General features: G+C 45.3%; 1 protein-coding gene across 2 annotated transcripts; it reads right to left on the minus strand.

Moving 5' to 3' along the window:
- Positions 1-1,720: 1,720 nt before the first annotated feature.
- LOC115208555 (aftiphilin) lies at positions 1,721-22,741 on the minus strand. Of its 2 annotated transcripts, XM_029776703.1 has the most exons (10): positions 22,586-22,741; positions 18,603-20,469; positions 17,711-17,874; positions 17,090-17,219; positions 16,715-16,771; positions 16,264-16,395; positions 14,643-14,703; positions 13,725-13,808; positions 12,863-12,986; positions 1,721-2,288 (listed from the first exon to the last, which is right to left on the minus strand). In XM_029776703.1, the coding sequence occupies exons 2-10, from the start codon at positions 20,430-20,432 to the stop codon at positions 2,135-2,137; spliced, it is 2,736 nt and encodes a 911-aa protein (XP_029632563.1). In that variant the 5' UTR covers positions 20,433-20,469; positions 22,586-22,741; the 3' UTR covers positions 1,721-2,134. The 2 variants fall into 2 exon arrangements, with proteins under 2 accessions (XP_029632563.1, XP_029632564.1); XM_029776704.1 differs by lacking the exon at positions 13,725-13,808.
- Between the last annotated feature and the right edge of the window lie 202 nt (positions 22,742-22,943).

A 22,943-nucleotide genomic window follows, 5' to 3' on the forward strand; every position in this document is an offset into this window, starting at 1 on the left:
GGCGAGAAAGAACACAGGACTTGAGAAAAGGCCCTTGACGACTCCTGTCCTTTTCAAAACCCTTTGGAAGAGGTAAGACCTGGTCGTTTGGTCTGCTCCTGCACATCAAACCGGATTGGACTGATTTGGGATCCAAGTCCCTATTGATTTCTTTAATATACTTGCCATCACCTCAACTGACTGACCCAGGCGGTCAGCATTTAGAAGCTAAGCTGCCTGCCTCAGGGTACATACCTATATACACGCTTACAATACCTGTCCATGCTTGCTCTTCTGTACACAGGTTATGGACAGTCCTTGGACCCCTAGAAATACCAAGCGTTGGCTTTTTGGTTCTCTGGCTAACTACCCATCTAAAACAAGTTGGATGGTTGTTTGCTGGTCAAGCTGGCTAGAGTCCTGGCCCCAAGTCCAGTGTGTTGTGTCCTCTTCATAAGACCACACTTTTACCCATACTTTCCCTTTCAGCACTACTGTGACCAAGCCCAATGGCTAGGAATTAAAACCGTGTATGAACATTGTGTCTCTAGGCCTGGTTTTAAATGAGGCCCACTCAAGAAGAGTTCATTAATAAATACAAAATGCACGAGACTCCTGTATGAATTCATTCATTCCCTGTTGGGAGGAGTAATGGAACATGAAGGACCATTGAGCACTTTCTCTTAAATTATTTTAATTTCTTGTGTACACTAAAAGTAAATTTACACACTTAAGTCTGAAAAGAACCCGGGCATGCATGTTAACCTTTTTACAGGTTATTCATTTTTTCCATAGGAATTTTCCCCATACATTTTACAGTCCATAGTACACAGTCTAAAGCCACAGTGAACTATGATTACATCCATTTCATCTTTACAATGTGCAAAATCCTCCTGGGAACAGGTTGACAGTGGTAAAACAAATCGCAAAATAAAATAATTGGTAGAGAATGACAGCCAAAATTGGTCCCTTATTCCCTTGTAATGTAGGCCGACCTTCACTCAGACCAGCCAGCTATGATACTGATAGTCAATTTCAATCTGTCAGTGGTTTAAACCAATAAAACATGATTACCCTCTTACCACCCACCCCCAAATCAGGAAAAAAAAGTTAAAACAATTGAATTCAACACAAAACAGTTGTGACATACTGCCATTTCCATGGCTGTTGATGGACTGCACCAGTGTGAGACATAATAAAAACGGGCTACAGTTAAATCGCGGACATTAACAGCGCATTTCTAGCCATGGGTTAAGAAATCAAGTTAAGGATCAAATCTAGGCCCTATGTAAAATGACAAAATAAAACTAAGGCCATTAACACAACAGGGGAAAAAAAACATTCAGCTGGATTTTGCAGGCAGTGTGGTTTCAAGTCATATATATTTGTTTAAGTATATAGTCATACGCTGAGTGAACAAAACATTAGGACTACCTGCTCTTTCCATGACAGCTTTCATCTGGATTCACCTGGTCGGTCTGTGGTCACTTGTTAAATCCACGTAGATGAAGGGGAGGAGACATGTTAAAGAAGGATTTCTAGCCTGGAGACATGGATTGTGTATGTGTGTGCCAGCCAACTTGACAACTGTGGGAAGCATTGGAGTCAACATGGGCCAGCATCCCTGTGGAACGCTTGACACCCTGTAGAGTCCATACCCCAACGAATTGAGGCTGTTCTGAGGGCAAAAGGAAGTGCAACTCAATATTAGGAAGGTGTTCCTAATGGTTTGTACACTCAGTGTATATCCCACTTCACTTTATTCGAGCCTCCCTTTGAAGAGGTTCAACCAGTGTTTCATTTCCTCACAAAGACAAACATTGACACACGTAAAAGCCACCTTCGGAAAACAACGCAATTCGTCCCTGATTATGTACACATTGATTCTCCTATTATCAACAAACGGCCTCTCTCTAGGACCTTGATCTAGAAGTTAAACCAACTGTTTTAATATGTTCTCTTGTTCTGCTATTGACGAAGCTTCGCTTTACAGGCTTAGCCTAGTCCAGGTCTGACTAACCATTCACAAGGACAATCGGTAAATGCTTCACTTGATTAAAACTGAAAATAACAAATAAAAGGGAGAAAATAACAAAACGATGATGGCATGGAAGACAGATGACAGACAGCGATACGGGGTGGGAGGGGTGGGGGATCAGTCAGGTGTGGGGTCAGGGTCAGAGGAGCAGCCCAGGGGGGTCAACGTGGTGGGGAACATCAGCACCTTGGCCTGCATGAAGGAAAGGTCTGGTAGCCCTGCAATCACCTTCAATGCCTCCTCACTTAGGTTCTCTTCTTTCCGGGGCTTTCTGCAGAATCCGAGAGAAGGAAAGGGACATCATTTTTATTGGAAAACACACACACAGGATGCATCCCAAATAGCACCGTGGTGCCCTACTTTTGACCGAGGTGCATAGGGAATAGGGTGCCATTTGGGACACAGACATTCATCCTTCCTTCCTTCCCCCTTCACTAAATGAATGTGTCAGGGTTTCGCCTCTTTCTCAATTCTCTTTCCTCAATTCCTTGTGCCCTCTATCCTCACCTCCTTCTCAACACACATTGGAGAAGGGGAGGAAAAAGTGGACACGAAGAATCAAGGAAAGACAATTGAGAAAGAGCCAAGACGTAGCAAGCTCTCTCTGGTTGCTCCTACAGATGTCTTTCTCGCTCCCATATAAACTCAGCAAAAAAATAAACGGCCCTTTTTCAGGACCCTGTCTTTCAAAGATACTTGGATTTTAATGAATTAACTTCACAGATCTTCATTGTAAAGGGTTTAAAACACTGTTTCCCATGCTTGTTCAATGAACCATAAACAATTAATGAACATGCACCTGTGGAACGGTCGTTAAGACACTAACAGTTTACAGACGGTTGGCAATTAAGGTCAGTTATGAAAACCTAGGACACTAAAGAGGCCTTTCTACTGACTCTGAAAAACACCAAAAAAGATTCCCAGGGTCCCTGCTCATCTGCGTGAACGTGCCTTAGACATTTTTACATTTTAGTCATTTAGCAGACGCTCTTATCCAGAGCCACTTACAGTAGTGAATACATACATTTCATGCATTTAAAAAATAATAATAATTGTACTGGCCCCCGTGGGAATCGAACCCACAACCCTGGCGTTGCACACACCATGCTCTACCAACTGAGCCACAGGGAAGGCTAGGCATGCTGCAAGGAGGCATGAGGATTGCAGATGTGGCCAGGGAAATACATTTCCATGTCCGTACTGTGAGACACCTAAGACAGCGCTACAGGGAGACAGGACGGACAGCTGATCGTCCTCATAGTGGAAGACCACATGTAACAACACCTGCACAGGATCGGTACATCCGAACATCACACCTGTGGGACAGGTACAGGATGGCAACAACTGCCCGAGTTACACCAGGAAAACACAATCCCTCCATCAGTGCTCAGACTCCGCAATAGGCTGAGAGAGGCTGGACTGAGGACTTATAGACCTGTTGTAAGGCAGGTCCTCACTAGACATCACCGGCAACAATGTCACCGATGGGCACAAACCCACCGTCGCTGGACCAGACAGGACTGGCAAAAAGTGCTCTTCACTGACGAGTCGCGGTTTTGTCTCACCAGGGGTGATGGTCAGATTCGCGTTTATCGTTGATGGAATGAGCGTTACACCGAGGCCTGTACTCTGGAGCGGGATCGATTTGGAGGTGGAGGGTCCGTCATGGTCTGGGGCGGTGTGTCACAGCATCATCGGACTGAACTTGTTGTCATTGCAGGCAATCTCAACGCTGTGCGTTACAGGGAAGACATCCTCCTCCCTGATGTGGTACCCTTCCTGCAGGCTCATCCTGACATGACAATGCCACCAGCCATACTGCTTGTTCTGTGAGTGATTTCCTGCAAGACAGGAATGTCAGTGTTCTACCATGGCCAGCGAAGAGCCCGGATCTCAATCCCATTGAGCACGTCTGGGACCGGTTGGATCGGAGAGTGAGGGCTAGGGCCATTCCCCCAAGAAATGTCTGGGAATTTGCAGGTGCCTTGGTGGAAGAGTGGGGTAACATCTCACAGTAAGAACTGGCAAATCTGGTGTAGTCCATGAGGAGGAGATACACTGCAGTACTTAATGCAGCTGGTGGCCACACCAGATACTTACTGTTACTTTTGATTTTGACCCCCCCCCCCTTTGTTCAGGGACACATTATTCCATTTCTGTTAGTCGCATGTCTGTGGAACTTGTTCAGTTTATGTCTCAGATTGTTGAATCTTATGTTAATACAAATATTTTTACACATGGTAAGTTTGCTGAAAATAAACGCAGTTGACAGTGAGAGGACGTTTCTTTTTTTGCTGAGTCTACATCTTGTCTGCATGCTGATGTAAGGGGCTCCGACAGTGACGTTAGAGAATCTGTCTCCATCTAGTGGACCAACTGTTTCAAAGGGTCACCACTAGAATGTCATTCCAGCCATGCATGTCTATAAATACCAGGGTTGTTTATGTCTGTTCGCCATTTAACTAAGTAACTTTTGACTTTGAAGTATTAGCTCTAACTAATGGCAAATATATTAATGTTATCCTCTTTATAGCATCATTGCTTACCCAACTACTGCACATTGATCTGGTATTGGTACTCCCTGTATATAGCTCCGCATTGATCTGGTACTGGTACTCCCTGTATATAGCTCCACATTGATCTGGTACTGGTACTCCCTGTATATAGCTCCGCATTGATCTGGTGCTGGTACTCCCTGTATATAGCTCCGCATTGATCTGGTACTGGTACTCCCTGTATATAGCTCCACATTGATCTGGTACTGGTACTCCTTGTATATAGCTCCACATTGATCTGGTATTGGTACTCCCTGTATATAGCTCCACATTGATCTGGTACTGGTACTCCCTGTATATAGCTCCACATTGATCTGGTACTGGTACTCCCTGTATATAGCTCCACATTGATCTGGTACTGGTACTCCCTGTATATAGCTCCACATTGATCTGGTACTGGTACTCCCTGTATATAGCTCCACATTGATCTGGTATTGGTACTCCCTGTATATAGCTCCACATTGATCTGGTACTGGTACTCCCTGTATATAGCTCCACATTGATCTGGTACTGGTACTCCCTGTATATAGCTCCACATTGATCTGGTACTGGTACTCCCTGTATATAGCTCCACATTGATCTGGTATTGGTACTCCCTGTATATAGCTCCACATTGATCTGGTACTGGTACTCCCTGTATATAGCTCCACATTGATCTGGTACTGGTACTCCCTGTAAATAGCTCCACATTGATCTGGTACTGGTACTCCCTGTATATAGCTCCGCATTGATCTGGTGCTGGTACTCCCTGTATATAGCTCCGCATTGATCTGGTGCTGGTACTCCCTGTATATAGCTCCGCATTGATCTGGTACTGGTACTCCCTGTATATAGCTCCACATTGATCTGGTACTGGTACTCCCTGTATATAGCTCCACATTGATCTGGTGCTGGTACTCCCTGTATATAGCTCCACATTGATCTGGTACTGGTACTCACTGTATATAGCTTCACATTGATCTGGTACTGGTACTCCCCGTATATAGCTCCACATTGATCTGGTGCTGGTACTCCCCGTATATAGCTCCACATTGATCTGGTGCTGGTACTCCTTGTATATAGCTCCACATTGATCTGGTACTGGTACTCCCTGTATATAGCTCCACATTGATCTGGTACTGGTACTCCCTGTATATAGCTCCACATTGATCTGGTACTGGTACTCCCTGTATATAGCTTCACATTGATCTGGTACTGGTACTGGTACTCCCTGTATATAGCTCCACATTGATCTGGTACTGGTACTCCCTGTATATAGCTCCACATTGATCTGGTACTGGTACTCCCTGTATATAGCTCCACATTGATCTGGTACTGGTACTCCCTGTATATAGCTCCACATTGATCTGGTACTGGTACTCCCTGTATATAGCTTCACATTGATCTGGTACTGGTACTGGTACTCCCTGTATATAGCTCCACATTGATCTGGTACTGGTACTCCCTGTATATAGCTCCACATTGATCTGGTACTGGTACTCCCTGTATATAGCTCCACATTGATCTGGTACTGGTACTCCCTGTATATAGCTCCACATTGATCTGGTACTGGTACTCCCTGTATATAGCTCCACATTGATCTGGTACTGGTACTCCCTGTATATAGCTCCACATTGATCTGGTACTGGTACTCCTGTATATAGCTCCACATTGATCTGGTACTGGTACTCCCTGTATATAGCTCCACATTGATCTGGTACTGGTACTCCCTGTATATAGCTCCACATTGATCTGGTACTGGTACTCCCTGTATATAGCTCCGCATTGATCTGGTACTGGTACTCCCTGTATATAGCTCCACATTGATCTGGTACTGGTACTCCCTGTATATAGCTCCACATTGATCTGGTGCTGGTACTCCCTGTATATAGCTTCACATTGATCTGGTACTGGTACTCCCTGTATATAGCTCCACATTGATCTGGTACTGGTACTCCCTGTATATAGCTCCACATTGATCTGGTACTGGTACTCCCTGTATATAGCTTCACATTGATCTGGTACTGGTACTCCCTGTATATAGCTCCACATTGATCTGGTACTGGTACTCCCTGTATATAGCTCCACATTGATCTGGTACTGGTACTCCCTGTATATAGCTTCACATTGATCTGGTACTGGTACTCCCTGTATATAGCTCCACATTGATCTGGTACTGGTACTCCCTGTATATAGCTCCACATTGATCTGGTACTGGTACTCCCTGTATATAGCTCCACATTGATCTGGTACTGGTACTCCCTGTATATAGCTCCACATTGATCTGGTACTGGTACTCCCTGTATATAGCTCCACATTGATCTGGTACTGGTACTCCCTGTATATAGCTCCACATTGATCTGGTACTGGTACTCCCTGTATATAGCTCCACATTGATCTGGTACTGGTACTCCCTGTATATAGCTCCACATTGATCTGGTACTGGTACTCCCTGTATATAGCTCCACATTGATCTGGTACTGGTACCCCTGTATATAGCTCCACATTGATCTGGTACTGGTACTCCCTGTATATAGCTCCACATTGATCTGGTACTGGTACTCCCTGTATATAGCTCCACATTGATCTGGTACTGGTACTCCCTGTATATAGCTCCACATTGATCTGGTACTGGTACTCCCTGTATATAGCTCCACATTGATCTGGTACTGGTACTCCCTGTATATAGCTCCACATTGATCTGGTACTGGTACTCCCTGTATATAGCTCCACATTGATCTGGTACTGGTACTCCCTGTATATAGCTCCACATTGATCTGGTACTGGTACTCCCTGTATATAGCTCCACATTGATCTGGTACTGGTACTCCCTGTATATAGCTCCACATTGATCTGGTATTGGTACTCCCTGTATATAGCTCCACATTGATCTGGTACTGGTACTCCCTGTATATAGCTCCACATTGATCTGGTACTGGTACTCCCTGTATATAGCTCCACATTGATCTGGTACTGGTACTCCCTGTATATAGCTCCACATTGATCTGGTACTGGTACTCCCTGTATATAGCTCCACATTGATCTGGTACTGGTACTCCCTGTATATAGCTCCACATTGATCTGGTACTGGTACTCCCTGTATATAGCTCCACATTGATCTGGTACTGGTACTCCCTGTATATAGCTCCACATTGATCTGGTACTGGTACTCCCTGTATATAGCTCCACATTGATCTGGTGCTGGTACTCCCTGTATATAGCTTCACATTGATCTGGTACTGGTACTCCCTGTATATAGCTCCACATTGATCTGGTACTGGTACTCCCTGTATATAGCTCCACATTGATCTGGTGCTGGTACTCCCTGTATATAGCTCCACATTGATCTGGTACTGGTACTCCCTGTATATAGCTCCACATTGATCTGGTACTGGTACTCCCTGTATATAGCTCCACATTGATCTGGTACTGGTACTCACTGTATATAGCTTCACATTGATCTGGTACTGGTACTCCCCGTATATAGCTCCACATTGATCTGGTGCTGGTACTCCCCGTATATAGCTCCACATTGATCTGGTGCTGGTACTCCTTGTATATAGCTCCACATTGATCTGGTACTGGTACTCCCTGTATATAGCTCCACATTGATCTGGTACTGGTACTCCCTGTATATAGCTCCACATTGATCTGGTACTGGTACTCCCTGTATATAGCTTCACATTGATCTGGTACTGGTACTGGTACTCCCTGTATATAGCTCCACATTGATCTGGTACTGGTACTCCCTGTATATAGCTCCACATTGATCTGGTACTGGTACTCCCTGTATATAGCTCCACATTGATCTGGTACTGGTACTCCCTGTATATAGCTCCACATTGATCTGGTACTGGTACTCCCTGTATATAGCTTCACATTGATCTGGTACTGGTACTGGTACTCCCTGTATATAGCTCCACATTGATCTGGTACTGGTACTCCCTGTATATAGCTCCACATTGATCTGGTACTGGTACTCCCTGTATATAGCTCCACATTGATCTGGTACTGGTACTCCCTGTATATAGCTCCACATTGATCTGGTACTGGTACTCCCTGGTACTCCCTGTATAGCTCCACATTGATCTGGTACTGGTACTTCCCTGTATATAGCTCCACATTGATCTGGTACTGGTACTCCCTGTATATAGCTCCACATTGATCTGGTACTGGTACTCCCTGTATATAGCTCCACATTGATCTGGTACTGGTACTCCCTGTATATAGCTCCACATTGATCTGGTACTGGTACTCCCTGTATATAGCTCCACATTGATCTGGTACTGGTACTCCCTGTATATAGCTCCACATTGATCTGGTACTGGTACTCCCTGTATATAGCTCCGCATTGATCTGGTACTGGTACTCCCTGTATATAGCTCCTCATTGATCTGGTACTGGTACTCCCTGTATATAGCTCCACATTGATCTGGTGCTGGTACTCCCTGTATATAGCTTCACATTGATCTGGTACTGGTACTCCCTGTATATAGCTCCACATTGATCTGGTACTGGTACTCCCTGTATATAGCTCCACATTGATCTGGTACTGGTACTCCCTGTATATAGCTTCACATTGATCTGGTACTGGTACTCCCTGTATATAGCTCCACATTGATCTGGTACTGGTACTCCCTGTATATAGCTCCACATTGATCTGGTACTGGTACTCCCTGTATATAGCTTCACATTGATCTGGTACTGGTACTCCCTGTATATAGCTCCGCATTGATCTGGTACTGGTACTCCCTGTATATAGCTCCACATTGATCTGGTACTGGTACTCCCTGTATATAGCTCCACATTGATCTGGTACTGGTACTCCCTGTATATAGCTCCACATTGATCTGGTACTGGTACTCCCTGTATATAGCTCCACATTGATCTGGTACTGGTACTCCCTGTATATAGCTCCACATTGATCTGGTACTGGTACTCCCTGTATATAGCTCCACATTGATCTGGTACTGGTACTCCCTGTATATAGCTCCACATTGATCTGGTACTGGTACTTCCCTGTATATAGCTCCACATTGATCTGGTACTGGTACTCCCTGTATATAGCTCCACATTGATCTGGTACTGGTACTCCCTGTATATAGCTCCACATTGATCTGGTACTGGTACTCCCTGTATATAGCTCCACATTGATCTGGTACTGGTACTCCCTGTATATAGCTCCACATTGATCTGGTACTGGTACTCCCTGTATATAGCTCCACATTGATCTGGTACTGGTACTCCCTGTATATAGCTCCACATTGATCTGGTACTGGTACTCCCTGTATATAGCTCCACATTGATCTGGTACTGGTACTCCCTGTATATAGCTCCACATTGATCTGGTACTGGTACTCCCTGTATATAGCTCCACATTGATCTGGTACTGGTACTCCCTGTATATAGCTCCACATTGATCTGGTACTGGTACTCCCTGTATATAGCTCCACATTGATCTGGTACTGGTACTCCCTGTATATAGCTCCACATTGATCTGGTACTGGTACTCCCTGTATATAGCTCCACATTGATCTGGTACTGGTACTCCCTGTATATAGCTCCACATTGATCTGGTACTGGTACTCCCTGTATATAGCTCCACATTGATCTGGTACTGGTACTCCCTGTATATAGCTCCACATTGATCTGGTGCTGGTACTCCCTGTATATAGCTCCACATTGATCTGGTACTGGTACTCCCTGTATATAGCTCCACATTGATCTGGTACTGGTACTCCCTGTATATAGCTCCACATTGATCTGGTACTGGTACTCCCTGTATATAGCTCCACATTGATCTGGTACTGGTACTCCCTGTATATAGCTCCACATTGATCTGGTACTGGTACTCCCTGTATATAGCTCCACATTGATCTGGTACTGGTACTCCCTGTATATAGCTCCACATTGATCTGGTACTGGTACTCCCTGTATATAGCTCCACATTGATCTGGTACTGGTACTCCCTGTATATAGCTCCACATTGATCTGGTACTGGTACTCCCTGTATATAGCTCCACATTGATCTGGTACTGGTACTCCCTGTATATAGCGCCATTCGTGTGTATTTTATTGTGCATTTTATTCCTCGTAACTATTTTATTTTTTTAAACTCTGCATTGTTGGGAAAGGCTCGTAAGCAAGCATTTCACTGTAGAGTCTACACCAGTTGTATTCGGCGCATGTGACAAATAAAACTTGATTTAATGTTTGGGAGTGAGATGTTGGTTAAGTTAGAACTCTGGATTTGTATTGTTTTGCTACTCTCCATCTCCAAGGGGTGCAATAGACTCTGGTCACATCCCAAATGGCACCTTATTCCCTTTATAGTACACAACTTTTGGTCAAAGGTAGCGCACTATAAAGGGAATAGGGTGCCATTTGTAATAGATGCCATTTAGCAGACGTTTTGATCCAAAGCGACTTAGTCATGCATGCATACAGGCATGTGAACAGATAGCGGTCTACCGGTGTCTGAGCACCTGCCGCCCTTTGCCCTCCCACTCGCCAAGTGCCCTTTTATTTTTTTAATAGTTTTTGTCATTGTTGTTCTGAACCCACTGCTCCAAGTCGTCGTGACGTCGTCAAGTTTGCCACCCCGTTTTAGGACTATAATTTCCTCATCATATTGTACAAATGTGTCTCCACACACCTAGGTCTAAGCTATTGATGGATTTATGACAAGGTCATTTTTATTGATCTCTGATGCCCCAGTGTCAAAGTAGCCTGTCATTTTAATAATTTGTGCGCTTCACAATGAGTAAAATAATAATCGAGCTAGCTAACTAGCAGATTTACACCAATCATCAACGATCCCGATGTCAATCAAGTCTTTAGGAGGCACTGTGATGTAGCTTGCTTACAATTTGTGAAGAGTGAGCGTGTTGCAGAAATAAATAGGCATATGCTAAAATATGTTACAAAAGTGCACTACAGAGGCAGTTAGTCTTATGAATTTCAAGATATTAATTATGAAAGGTGATTATTTTGTTTAGGGGGGGGTCATTTTGAGCACCTTCCCCCTGAAAGGTCTGTGCACGGCCCTGCATGCATACCTTTTTGAGGTGCAGTAATAGACCAACCTGGTTGGTAGAGGTGCTGGTCTGAGGTGCTGTAATAGACCAACCTGATAGAGGTGCTGGTCTGAGGTGCAGTAATAGACCAACCTGATAGAGGTGCTGGTCTGAGGTGCAGTAATAGACCAACCTGGTTGGTAGAGGTGCTGGTCTGAGGTGCAGTAATAGACCAACCTGGTTGGTAGAGGTGCTGGTCTGAGGTGCAGTAATAGACCAACCTGGTTGGTAGAGGTGCTGGTCTGAGGTGCACTAATAGACCAACCTGGTTGGTAGAGGTGCTGGTCTGAGGTGCAGTAATAGACCAACCTGGTTGGTAGAGGTGCTGGTCTGAGGTGCTGTAATAGACCAACCTGATAGAGGTGCTGGTCTGAGGTGCAGTAATAGACCAACCTGGTTGGTAGGGGTGCTGGTCTGAGGTGCAGTAATAGACCAACCTGGTTGGTAGGGGTGCTGGTCTGAGGTGCAGTAATAGACCAACCTGGTTGGTAGGGGTGCTGGTCTGAGGTGCAGTAATAGACCAACCTGGTTGGTAGGGGTGCTGGTCTGAGGTGCAGTAATAGACCAACCTGATAGAGGTGCAGTAATAGACCAACCTGGTTGGTAGAGGTGCTGGTCTGAGGTGCAGTAATAGACCAACCTGGTTGGTAGAGGTGCTGGTCTGAGGTGCAGTAATAGACCAACCTGATAGAGGTGCAGTAATAGACCAACCTGGTTGGTAGAGGTGCTGGTCTGAGGTGCAGTAATAGACCAACCTGGTTGGTAGAGGTGCTGGTCTGAGGTGCAGTAATAGACCAACCTGGTTGGTAGAGGTGCTGGTCTGAGGTGCAGTAATAGACCAACCTGGTTGGTAGAGGTGCTGGTCTGAGGTGCAGTAATAGACCAACCTAGTTGGTAGAGGTGCTGGTCTGAGGTGCAGTAATAGACCAACCTGGTTGGTAGAGGTGCTGGTCTGAGGTGCAGTAATAGACCAACCTGGTTGGTAAAGGTGCTGGTCTGAGGTGCAGTAATAGACCAACCTGGTTGGTAGAGGTGCTGGTCTGAGGTGCAGTAATAGACCAACCTGGTTGGTAGAGGTGCTGGTCTGAGGTGCTGTAATAGACCAACCTGGTTGGTAGAGGTGCTGGTCTGAGGTGCAGTAATAGACCAACCTGGTAGAGGTGCTGGTCTGAGGTGCAGTAATAGACCAACCTGGTTGGTAGAGGTGCTGGTCTGAGGTGCAGTAATAGACCAACCTGGTAGAGGTGCTGGTCTTCTCCATAGTAGACATAAGGCGGGCGAAGGCGTCAGCCACACGGCTCCCAGAGCCACTGGGTTCCAGTTTAGAGGTTGTTAGCTCGTACAGCTCCGGGTCCACACCTAACCACACAAACCCATTATAACCCCAAATGGCAGCCTATCCCCTATATAGTGCACTACTTTGGTCAAAAGTAGTGCACTTTATATGGAATAGGGAGCTACTTGAGACATATACACAGTCTAATATTCCACTCAAAACAAGGGAGGGGGGTGCACTTTATTAAACTTCAGTGTAGCCAATTCCCAAATATTTTGATTCAGGGTTTGATTCAGTTGGTAATATTAGCACATAGAAAAAAGAAGAGCTTGATTTAGTGAGGTCTGTATCTAAGCAAAGAAATCTAAAACAAATAGTAGTAGAAGAGAAATCTGTGAGTACGGCAGAGGCTCTTTCACAAGCATCCTTCCTCGATTCCTCGCATCGTCCCTCGGTCCTCTCTCCCAAAACTCATTGGAGAAGATCCAAGCGTCCTCCTCTCTGACCTCCCCCGGTGCATTTTGACAGAGAGGTAAGAGGACACGAGGAATCGGGGAAAGAATAAGGACTTATCCCAAATGGACTCCTAGACCTCTACACCTTGTGTACCTGTGAAGATCTCAGAGGATTCAATGGGTGTAAGCCATATAATGATAGTAGGTCCACCTTGCCTTATGATTAGATAGCTGGAATTATCACTGTATTTTTTACCCCGATCCAATCCTCTCCGGTCTCTGAATAGGGTGTACGGTCAATTTGGGATTCAGACAAATGTATGAAAGAGTCTGGCAGTCAGAGAGTTGGGAGTTTCCTGTGCTGACCTGGGATGGAGGTGGAGCTGCTTGGGCCAGAGTCCTCCACGGGCCCAAAGAAATCGAGGTTGAGCAGAGACGAGCCTCCGCTCGCTTGACATTCAACATAGCAAACAGGCAGGCCGAGGCGGCAGTGGGTTATAACACAGAAGAAGAAGTCAGGAAAGAGACGCACTTAAAAAGACATGCAGCTGAGCTGGTCATTATTATTAGTTACAAAGAAAGAGCACATGGGTCGTGTTCAGTGGGCAAGAAACGTTTGAAAACATTTTGCAACTGAAAATGATGCTTAAGTCCAGGAATTTCTCAAATCCAGGTACTCCCTCCATTTTATTCCGTTTGATGCCTAATGAACATGACCCAGGGCAAGCTAACTGACGTAGCTGTGTTAATGAGAAAATATTGTGAGAGTCTATCCACAGGTTAATGAAAAATCTGCGTTGACATTTTGAAGCATGAATGGCCACCGTGAACCGTGCAGATCATTTAGCTAAGTTGCTAAATCATTTGATTTGTTGCTAACAACAAAAGGCATAAGGAGAAGATTTGATGAGATAGGTATGTTTTACACATCTGGATATGACAAGTGAAATCAGAAATGGTCCAATATGGCAATGAAATACACAAAATCCTAGAGCATGTGGATAAGAATTTTCTGGAATCTTATACTATAGTCCTCACAACAAAATCCACGTAACTCTCTGTAAAACTGTAACATGTAATGACCAATGGTTGATGAAGTAAACATCAGATGATGTTGTTCAATGGAAGTTAATGGAAGACAACAGGCAAAAACAGGTCTAGGTGGCTTGTGTGTTTGGACAAAACAGTTTGAGTGGTGGAAAAAAAGGAATAGGTTAGCTCTGGAAAGAGCCAATGGGGACAGTGGTTCATTAACTCAGCAGGTGGTTTGGGGGAGGGACCTACCGTCCAGGGGGTTTGTAAGGCCACTGCTACTCCAGTCAAACTGGACGGGCGGGAGCACTTCCTGGTGAGGGAGAGGGAACAAACAAGCTCAGAAGAGGGTGGAGACACTCAGTAAAAGCGAACAGCTTTGTCAACAGGTGATTCGCCTATGCAGATGTTCAGGAAGCCTGCTAATGGACTGCTTCTACCACAGGAGGTTGGTGGCGCCTTAATTGGGGAGGACGGGCTCGCGGAATCAGTGGAATGGTATCAAATACATCATACACTTGGTTTGATGCCATTCCATTCACTCCGTTCCAGTCATTAATATGAGCCGTCCTCCCCTCAGCAGCCTCCACTGGTGACTACCCTTACAACAACTCAACAGTCTAAAGGTTGAGTTCCTACCAGACTACATTGCGGACCGATGCCATATTTTACAACGCCTGGATAGGTATTTAACATATCAGCTTACCACTTCATGGGCACGTTCCTCTGCCCAGGCATTGCTGACGCCTGCCAAATATTAGAATGCCTGGATAGGTATTTTACGTATCAGCTTACCAACATCATATGTTATAGAAATCAGTCAGTCGATGACACAGTCGAAGATGTGGCACCCAACCATTGGGTGATGCATGCAACATCTGAGCAGGGGAACGCGACCCATATGACAGAGCCATCTGATGCCCGGCTGCACAGTCGATGACGTGGCACGCTACCATTGGTTGATGCAATGCATGCGCATCTTGTGAGGCAGGAACTCAACCTTTGTATTCTATAGCCAAATCATTTAGCCACCTTGTTTGAAAAGCGCCTCAGGTTCTACATTAGACCAATTACCGTAGAACACATATATAAACACACTCTCTCGATTCATTGTATACAGTTGTGACAATTGGCCTTACAGCCAATACAGCAGTGGAGGCTGGTGGGAGGAGCTATAGGAGGATGGGCTCATTGTAAAGGCTGGAATGGAATAATGGGAACAGAGTCAAACATGTGGATCCATATGTTCGACACGGTTCCATTTATGCCCTTCCAGTCAATACATTGAGCCCGTCCTCCTATAGCTCCTCCCACCAGCCTCCTCTGCAATACAGTATATACCACCAGGGTTCTCTAACTCTGTTGGTGGAGAGCAACTCTCCTCTAGGTTTTCGCTCCAACACAAGTTTGTAACTAACCTGGTTCTGCTGATCAACCAGCTAATTATTAGAATCGGATAGGCTACATTAGGGTTGGATTGAAAAGCTACAGGATGGTAGCTCTCCAGGATCAGGTTTGGATTGAAAAGCTACAGGATGGTAGCTCTCCAGGATCAGGGTTGGATTGAAAAGCTACAGGATGGTAGCTCTCCAGGATCAGGGTTGGATTGAAAAGCTACAGGATGGTAGCTCTCCAGGATCAGGGTTGGATTGAAAAGCTACAGGATGGTAGCTCTCCAGGATCAGGGTTGGATTGAAAAGCTACAGGATGGTAGCTCTCCAGGATCAGGGTTGGAGAGCCCTGGTATATACTCATACTACTGATGAGAAGAAATGCATCTAAAAACTGCCTGAAAAATCACAAAACATAAAAGATTTAAATTCGAAACATTGTACCCCAAAAGGACCATAATGATTCAATGTAGGAGTCCAACCTGGGCTGTGTCTGGTGGACTAGTGCTTATGATCTCCGCTGCGGCCACTGGAGGTACTTGTTGTGCTATGGACGTGATCATCTCTGCCGCTGATATGGGTTTTACTGGCTCTTTGGTGGGTTCCAGCATGCCCTAGGTAACAGAGAGGCAGGGTTACATCCTAAAACGTACTAAATACTGGTATATGTATTGGGTTGAGCAATTCTGTTTCAAACCTGGGAATTTGGGAAGGTTCCCGGAATGTTGTAACCATATATTTGTAGGATATGTCAGTAAAAAACATTTTGCAACCAGTTGACAGAAATGTCACAAGAATTGTTTTTATTTTATAATCCTTGGGTTAGTTTGTCTCTTGGTCAGTTTCTTCAAGAGGGGCAAAAACAATTGAGGGAGCGAGTAGGTGGTTTGAAGGGGGAGATGAATACATCCTTGCAGCGCATATTTAACTCACCAGGCTGGCAGCATACATGGGAACTATCACTGGCTGCTTCTTCTGACCTGTGAACAGCTGTGGGGAAACACAAAACACATTTCACAATCATTCGTCCTCTCTCTGCTGCAAATAGCCTTACAAAGAAGCCTTTTTTCATTTGACAGACGAGAAGTCATAACATTCTCGCAATACAACCATGGTTAGTGTTTTTTTCACAGAGCCATTAATAAAAAAGGACAAAGGTCACAGATAGGGGGAGAGTGGCATGTCCCAAACGGCACCCTAGTCCCTATATTGTGCACTACTTTTGACCAGAGCCCTATGGGTTACAGCAGGAAGGTGCCATTTGAGACACAGACAATGTGATGACTGCTGACTGGCGGCAGAACTCACAATGTTTCTAATGTCGATGCCCAGGGAGCAGAGTAGTGTCTTGTTGCTGTGCGAGCCTCCCCACTGGTGCCGCAGGCCAAACGCCTCGTGGATGTCCAGCAGTTGCCTCCACAACACGTCCCCCACAGCCCTGTAGCAACAGACGACGATGACAAAGCAGGAATGTCAAAAATAAAATGCGTCACAGTAATACGCAAAAGTTCTTGACTGCATAGTATACAGACACAGAAACAGTATGTTTTTGTTGTATTAAAAAAAAGATAGAACAGACCTGGTGAGTCTTTCTGTGTATTGATGAGATTGTGTGTAGTTATGGGGTATTAGGGACGGGACGACACTAGTATCCTGATACCCGTTAGTATCGTGGCAAGGAAACAAAACACGAAGCGGTTTCATTTCTTTAGGAAAACAGCCCTAATGTTAGAAACAAACGTAATGACGTTGTCATCCAGAGTCACATTTGTTTATTTTCCAAGTTATAGCACACAATATTTTACATACAGCAGGTTTTTATGGATCAAAGAGTTTGGCCTGCTTCGTGTTTTCATTTTCGCCATGGAAAAAATATTGCAATACTGGTATCGTCCCAGCCCTCATTAAAAAGGGGGGTATTTCTCTCACCCATTGTCTGGCACACCGCTCTTCGGCTCATGCTCTTCCTGCTGTAACCTCACACGAGGCTCCAGCAGGGTTTTGAGGGGGACCACCTCCACCCCCACCTGCGGGGCAGGTGCGTCGGGGAACATTTCCTGAAAAAGCTTCTCCAGCCGACTGCACAGCGCCGCCTGGTATAACAAACACACGATAACAACCAACGTTGTTGAATAAGACACTGGCTCAGTGACACAACAAACACGTAATAACAATCAACATCGCTGAATAAGATACGGGTTGAATAAGTCTTCTGTTATCACGTTCGGCAGCTGGCAGTTAGCCTCATTGCTGGACAATACAATAGACAGACAGCTCAAATATGAATTTATGTTTCGATGGACAATAAAGCTGCATTCTATTATGTTCAACAATGACTAACACTGACGTGATTCAATCAACACATTTCAAATCTTGAATAAGTTGTAGTGCTTGACTCCAATAGCAAGGACAAGGCATTGTTAAATGGTATGTACTGCCTGGTCACATTCCTAAGGGAGGGCAGGTGTACGGCTCTCTACCACTCTAGTGATAAACGTCACGAGAGCGTCAGAATTCCCCTAAAAGTGTCACTGAGCATACCTTTCCTGGATAGTGCAATACAACAACATTCAATAGGGCACCTTCGATTACAGTAAGATGGGTTTTTAAAACACCAATACCTTCCTGTCAAGTATGCTACATTTATGAATGCTACAGAGGTGGTTCAGAAACACACTTGCGTGATGAGTTATCTTGCCTGAGACTTGACAACTTGTATTGGCTCCCTGAGCGTTTAGCTCAGAGGCGTAATATGTTATTGTGGTGCGCGGGAGAACCGAGTTCAAACCCTGAGTGGTCAAACTCACACAGAAAAACTTACCGATTGACTGTCTCTTCTAATGATCTGATGGCTGCTGGATGGACGGGCTGCTACAGGCTCACTCTCCTGCCACTCGTCTTCACCCGTTTCCAAAGGAGCAGTGGTGGTCGGCTCCTCTCCAAATGCAGCCCAGGAATCGCCCTCCTCTTGACCCTGTTCAGGCTCATCAAAAGCATTCCAACCAGCATCTGCATCAGGGTCCGCACCAACAGGAGCTGAGCTAAAGTCGGCAAAACTGTCGCTGCCGGGAAAATCTGCAAACTTCCCCCCATCTTCGTTCTCAATTGCCTTCCCACCACCAATGTGGCTGTTGGGGGCGTCAAAATCGCCAAAGTCTTTGTCGTCGTCCACTAGTTCCTGTGTGAGAAGTGCAGGTTGTTCCTCTAGTTGCAACTCTGGCTGGTCAAAGTCATCAAAGCCCTGTCCTCTAAAAGAGCCCACGTCCCCAAAGTCACCAAAGTCTTCACCGTCGTCGTCCTCCAGCAGTTGGCTGTGGTCAGCAGGTGTGGCCGTCTCCTCTTGGAGCGGCGGTGAGGACACTGAGCCCGTCGTGCTGATGTCGCCGTACTCCTCAAGGGCATCCGTGGACAGAGGTCGGCCAAAAGACGTTTCAGTTTCTGTTTCGTTTCCGGACCCCGGCTTCTCGTCCGCTTGCTCGCCATTCCCATCTTCATCGTCTATATTGGGCAAAAACCTGTTTTCACTGACACCTGCCTTCTCTTCTTCCGCCTCCTCTTCCAACTGCTCCAAAACCCCACCATTCTGGGCGACCGGTTTGTCAACATAAAGTGCCTTAGAGGCAGAGTCCTCGCCACAAACCACCTCTTGGGTAGAATCCTCACTACAAACCTCCTCTGGGGCAGAATCCTCACTAATAACCACCTCAGTAGCAGAGTGCTTGTGTGCAAAGTCCGGCTCTACGTTCCTTTGTTCAGAGTTAGCAGTGTCTCTTTGAAAGCCCCCGTCCCCGTTGCTCAAGCCTTCGTCAGTGTCTCGAGCCTCAGCAGGGTGCGATAGAGAATCAGAGCCAGCGATGTCGTTGGCGATGTCCCCTGAGCTGATTCCCTGTTCTACATTCGAGTGCACCTGCTGCCTCCGTTGCTGGCAGGCGTCCTCTGCCAGCCGTTCGTCCCGGTTGGGATTGTCCAAGTTCTCGCTGGTGCGGTTTGTCACCTTGCTGGAGTGTCCTTGAATGTCTGCGTTAGAAAAAGCAGAGAAATCCGCAAAGTCGTCCTCGGGGCTGCTGGGAGGGCAGTCGTCTGCACACTCTGTGGTGGGTCCTTTCTTTTTAGAGCGGATCGAATTCTGCAAAGATGTGCTTCCCTCTATTTCAAAAGTAGCAAAGCCGTTGGTCAGAACTTCCGGGACCCCACCATTGCATTCGACAGGCTTGTCTATGTTGTCAGTCTGACTCCTCCCAGATATGTCCAGGGAGGTAGAATGATTATTGGCTCGAGTGTGGTCGGCAAGCTTTTTTAACTCCTCCACATTCACAGTTCTCTCTGAAGGACTGTCGTACTGGCAGCCTCCCGGCACGACACCATTTGACTTGGAGTTGGAGCGCTTGACCACAGGACCCCTTCCCACGGGACCTGAGCTTAGTTTTGACAACCCAACCACCCCTCCATTGTTGAGGAGTTCCGGTGGTGAGGTGGCGGCCAAGGCTGGGGTCTGGTTGAAGGTCGCTGGGGTGTCAAACTCAGTGAAGCTGGCGCTGGTCGGAACTCCAGAGAAGCCCCCAAAGTCCCCAAACTCGTCATCCTCTTCCTCAGCTCCGTCCTCCATTGGGGGTGGGGAAGAGGAGTACATGCGGATCACGTCCGGCTCCATGGTCCTAAAGCAGTCACACTACGCCTTGAGGTTACACCTAGAGGGGAAAGACACTAGTCAGTGTGACCAAACAATGAAGGGCACATAAATGCAAGAAATGTCATTATTTCTCTCTTAAAACTGATTTCTGAAGGCCAAAAAGTCTGAATTTACAAAACGACAATGTGTTAGCCTACAGACCTAGAAGTGGTCTCTGGTGGAGTCTAGGATCTAGGCTGTTTTCTTTGCCCGGTGTGTTGCTTCAGCCTTAACCCAGATTAAATTACCAAAAGCTCTCCAGGCTAAGAGTGAACAGATCGTTTTCAAATTGACAGTAATTAAGTGATAAGAGTCTAGTGGTGTTGTCATGTAGAAAAGGCCCGAAAGGCAATGTTGAGCGCTCATTTCTTATGACCTACCTAAATAGTAGCAAATGAGAACTGAAAATGAGTTACAATTTATTTTATCAGTACAAATATTTTTTGTGTTTATCTTACTGGCCTAATTACTTCAACCAATGAACTTTGTACCTAATTTGTGTTTGCATTGACCTAAGGGTTGTGTGCATGTAGTATTTGTATATTGACATAGGCCTGTCAAGATATGTAGAATGCTTCCTTTTGAAATATTAGACTTAGAGCATAGGCCTAGGCGTTCTGTGCCTCCAGGTGTGATCCATTTCCTTGTCTAGGTGTGATCCATTTCCTTGTCTAGGTGTGATCCATTTCCTTGTCTAGGTGTGATCCATTTCCTTGTCTAGGTGTGATCCATTTCCTTGTCTAGGTGTGATCCATTTCCTTGTCTAGGTGTGATCCATTTCCTTGTCTAGGTGTGATCCATTTCCTTGACAATTTCGAATTCATCACTAAACCAATAATAACTATTGATGTTCTTTTTGGATGCTCAAAGCTAAACTTGAACAATGCACTCTTAAGCCTAAATTGTGCTTTACTCGCTCTTATCTAGACTAGAGCGCTGAAAGTACAGTTCTGAGTCAAAACTGGACACAAATGTTTTAGAACAGAGAATTCATGCCCATGAAGCCTTGACTAGATATCTTAGGCCTAGTAAGCCTTGACATGGAACCTTGGAAAGCATTTGAAACATTGTTAAAACCCTAGGCTACTTTAAGTGGCTTCTGATACTGTGTAAGAAAGGAAGATGGCATTAAAGGCAAAATATCTGATATGATAGCTATTGTATTGCTATTCACAACAAATAGCACTGCCTATTGCTTTATTATGGGCTCTATGATTGCATGATATGTTATGTGTCATGAATGTTTACAATACAACATATTATAATGCAACATGAATCTGTTTATAATACAACATTGTTAACTAATTAACACATCAGAAACAGGTGTCCTCCAACACCCTGTCCTGTCCAGCTAGTTAGCTATTCGTTCACCAAATTAGACTGTCTGTCAACAAGCCTAAAACTGACAGGTGATGACAGACCACTACCTAGAAACCTCCGGGTAAACAAAACAAAGAGAACACGCAACCCTCCCTATGATAATTTGTTGCCTACTATATACTTAACCCACAACCTAGCTATTTAGCTCAATTTTAGCCGAGCAAAGATTGGTTAGGTAGCTACAGTAGCTAACAACTGGAAGCAAGTCAGTTGCTAGCCAAATAGCTAACGTTAACCAGATAGTTAACTAACTAGCTGAATAAATCACTTTGATTATGCTAACTAACAGTTAAATTACCATAACGTTAAGTGTCAGCCAGTCTTAGAATGGAAAACGGGCCATGGCTGGCATACACCTTACTCTCCATCAGATGAGGAGGGCAGGGGGGATAGCTAGCTAGCTGGCTAGATACGTAGCCAGTGTAGCTTGCTACCACTAGCCAGCACAAATGTCGTAGCTAGCAAGCTAATAACAACAACTTGGCAGTCTATGCGAATGGATAGCAAACTAGCAGTAGGCTAAAATATTATGAAAATATCTTTCTACATTGATTCGAGATCGAGGGCAGAAGTGACAAAGTAGCTAGGTAGGTCGTTTTGATGCTCGCTAGCTAGCTTGCTAATACACTGGCATTTGTAGCTAACTGTTAGCTAGCTATCAAGTTGTCCTCCCGTCTCTCGCTAGCTTGCTTGCCTTAGCTAGTATCATCGTATCCGGGTTGGTTGGCAGTGTACCAATTAACATTTCGGCATACCTTAATATCTTGACCATTCATTCCCATGGTTCAGATGAAGTGGACACTTTTCAGACTTAAAACAAGACAGCAAGGTGGTTTCGTTCTGACTGAGACAACTAGCTAAGGTTGAGTCAGCCGGTTATGATGAGGATCCTACTTTGGCCCCTTCGCTCTCCGAATATTACCCAGCATGCAACAAGAGCTTTTGGTTTTTCCTCCACTTGGCAAGCAGAGCATACTGGAGCGCATGGACGAGTGGGGAATAATCTGCATCCAAAATCCATCTGCACTGGCAGTAGTAATACTGAGTAGTACCCAATTGTCATACTTGAGTAAAGGTAAAGATACCTTAATAGAAAATGACAACTAAATCGGG

The sequence above is a fragment of the Salmo trutta genome, chromosome 14, assembly GCF_901001165.1.
Source record: "Salmo trutta chromosome 14, fSalTru1.1, whole genome shotgun sequence".
Classification (NCBI taxonomy): Eukaryota; Metazoa; Chordata; class Actinopteri; order Salmoniformes; family Salmonidae; genus Salmo; species Salmo trutta.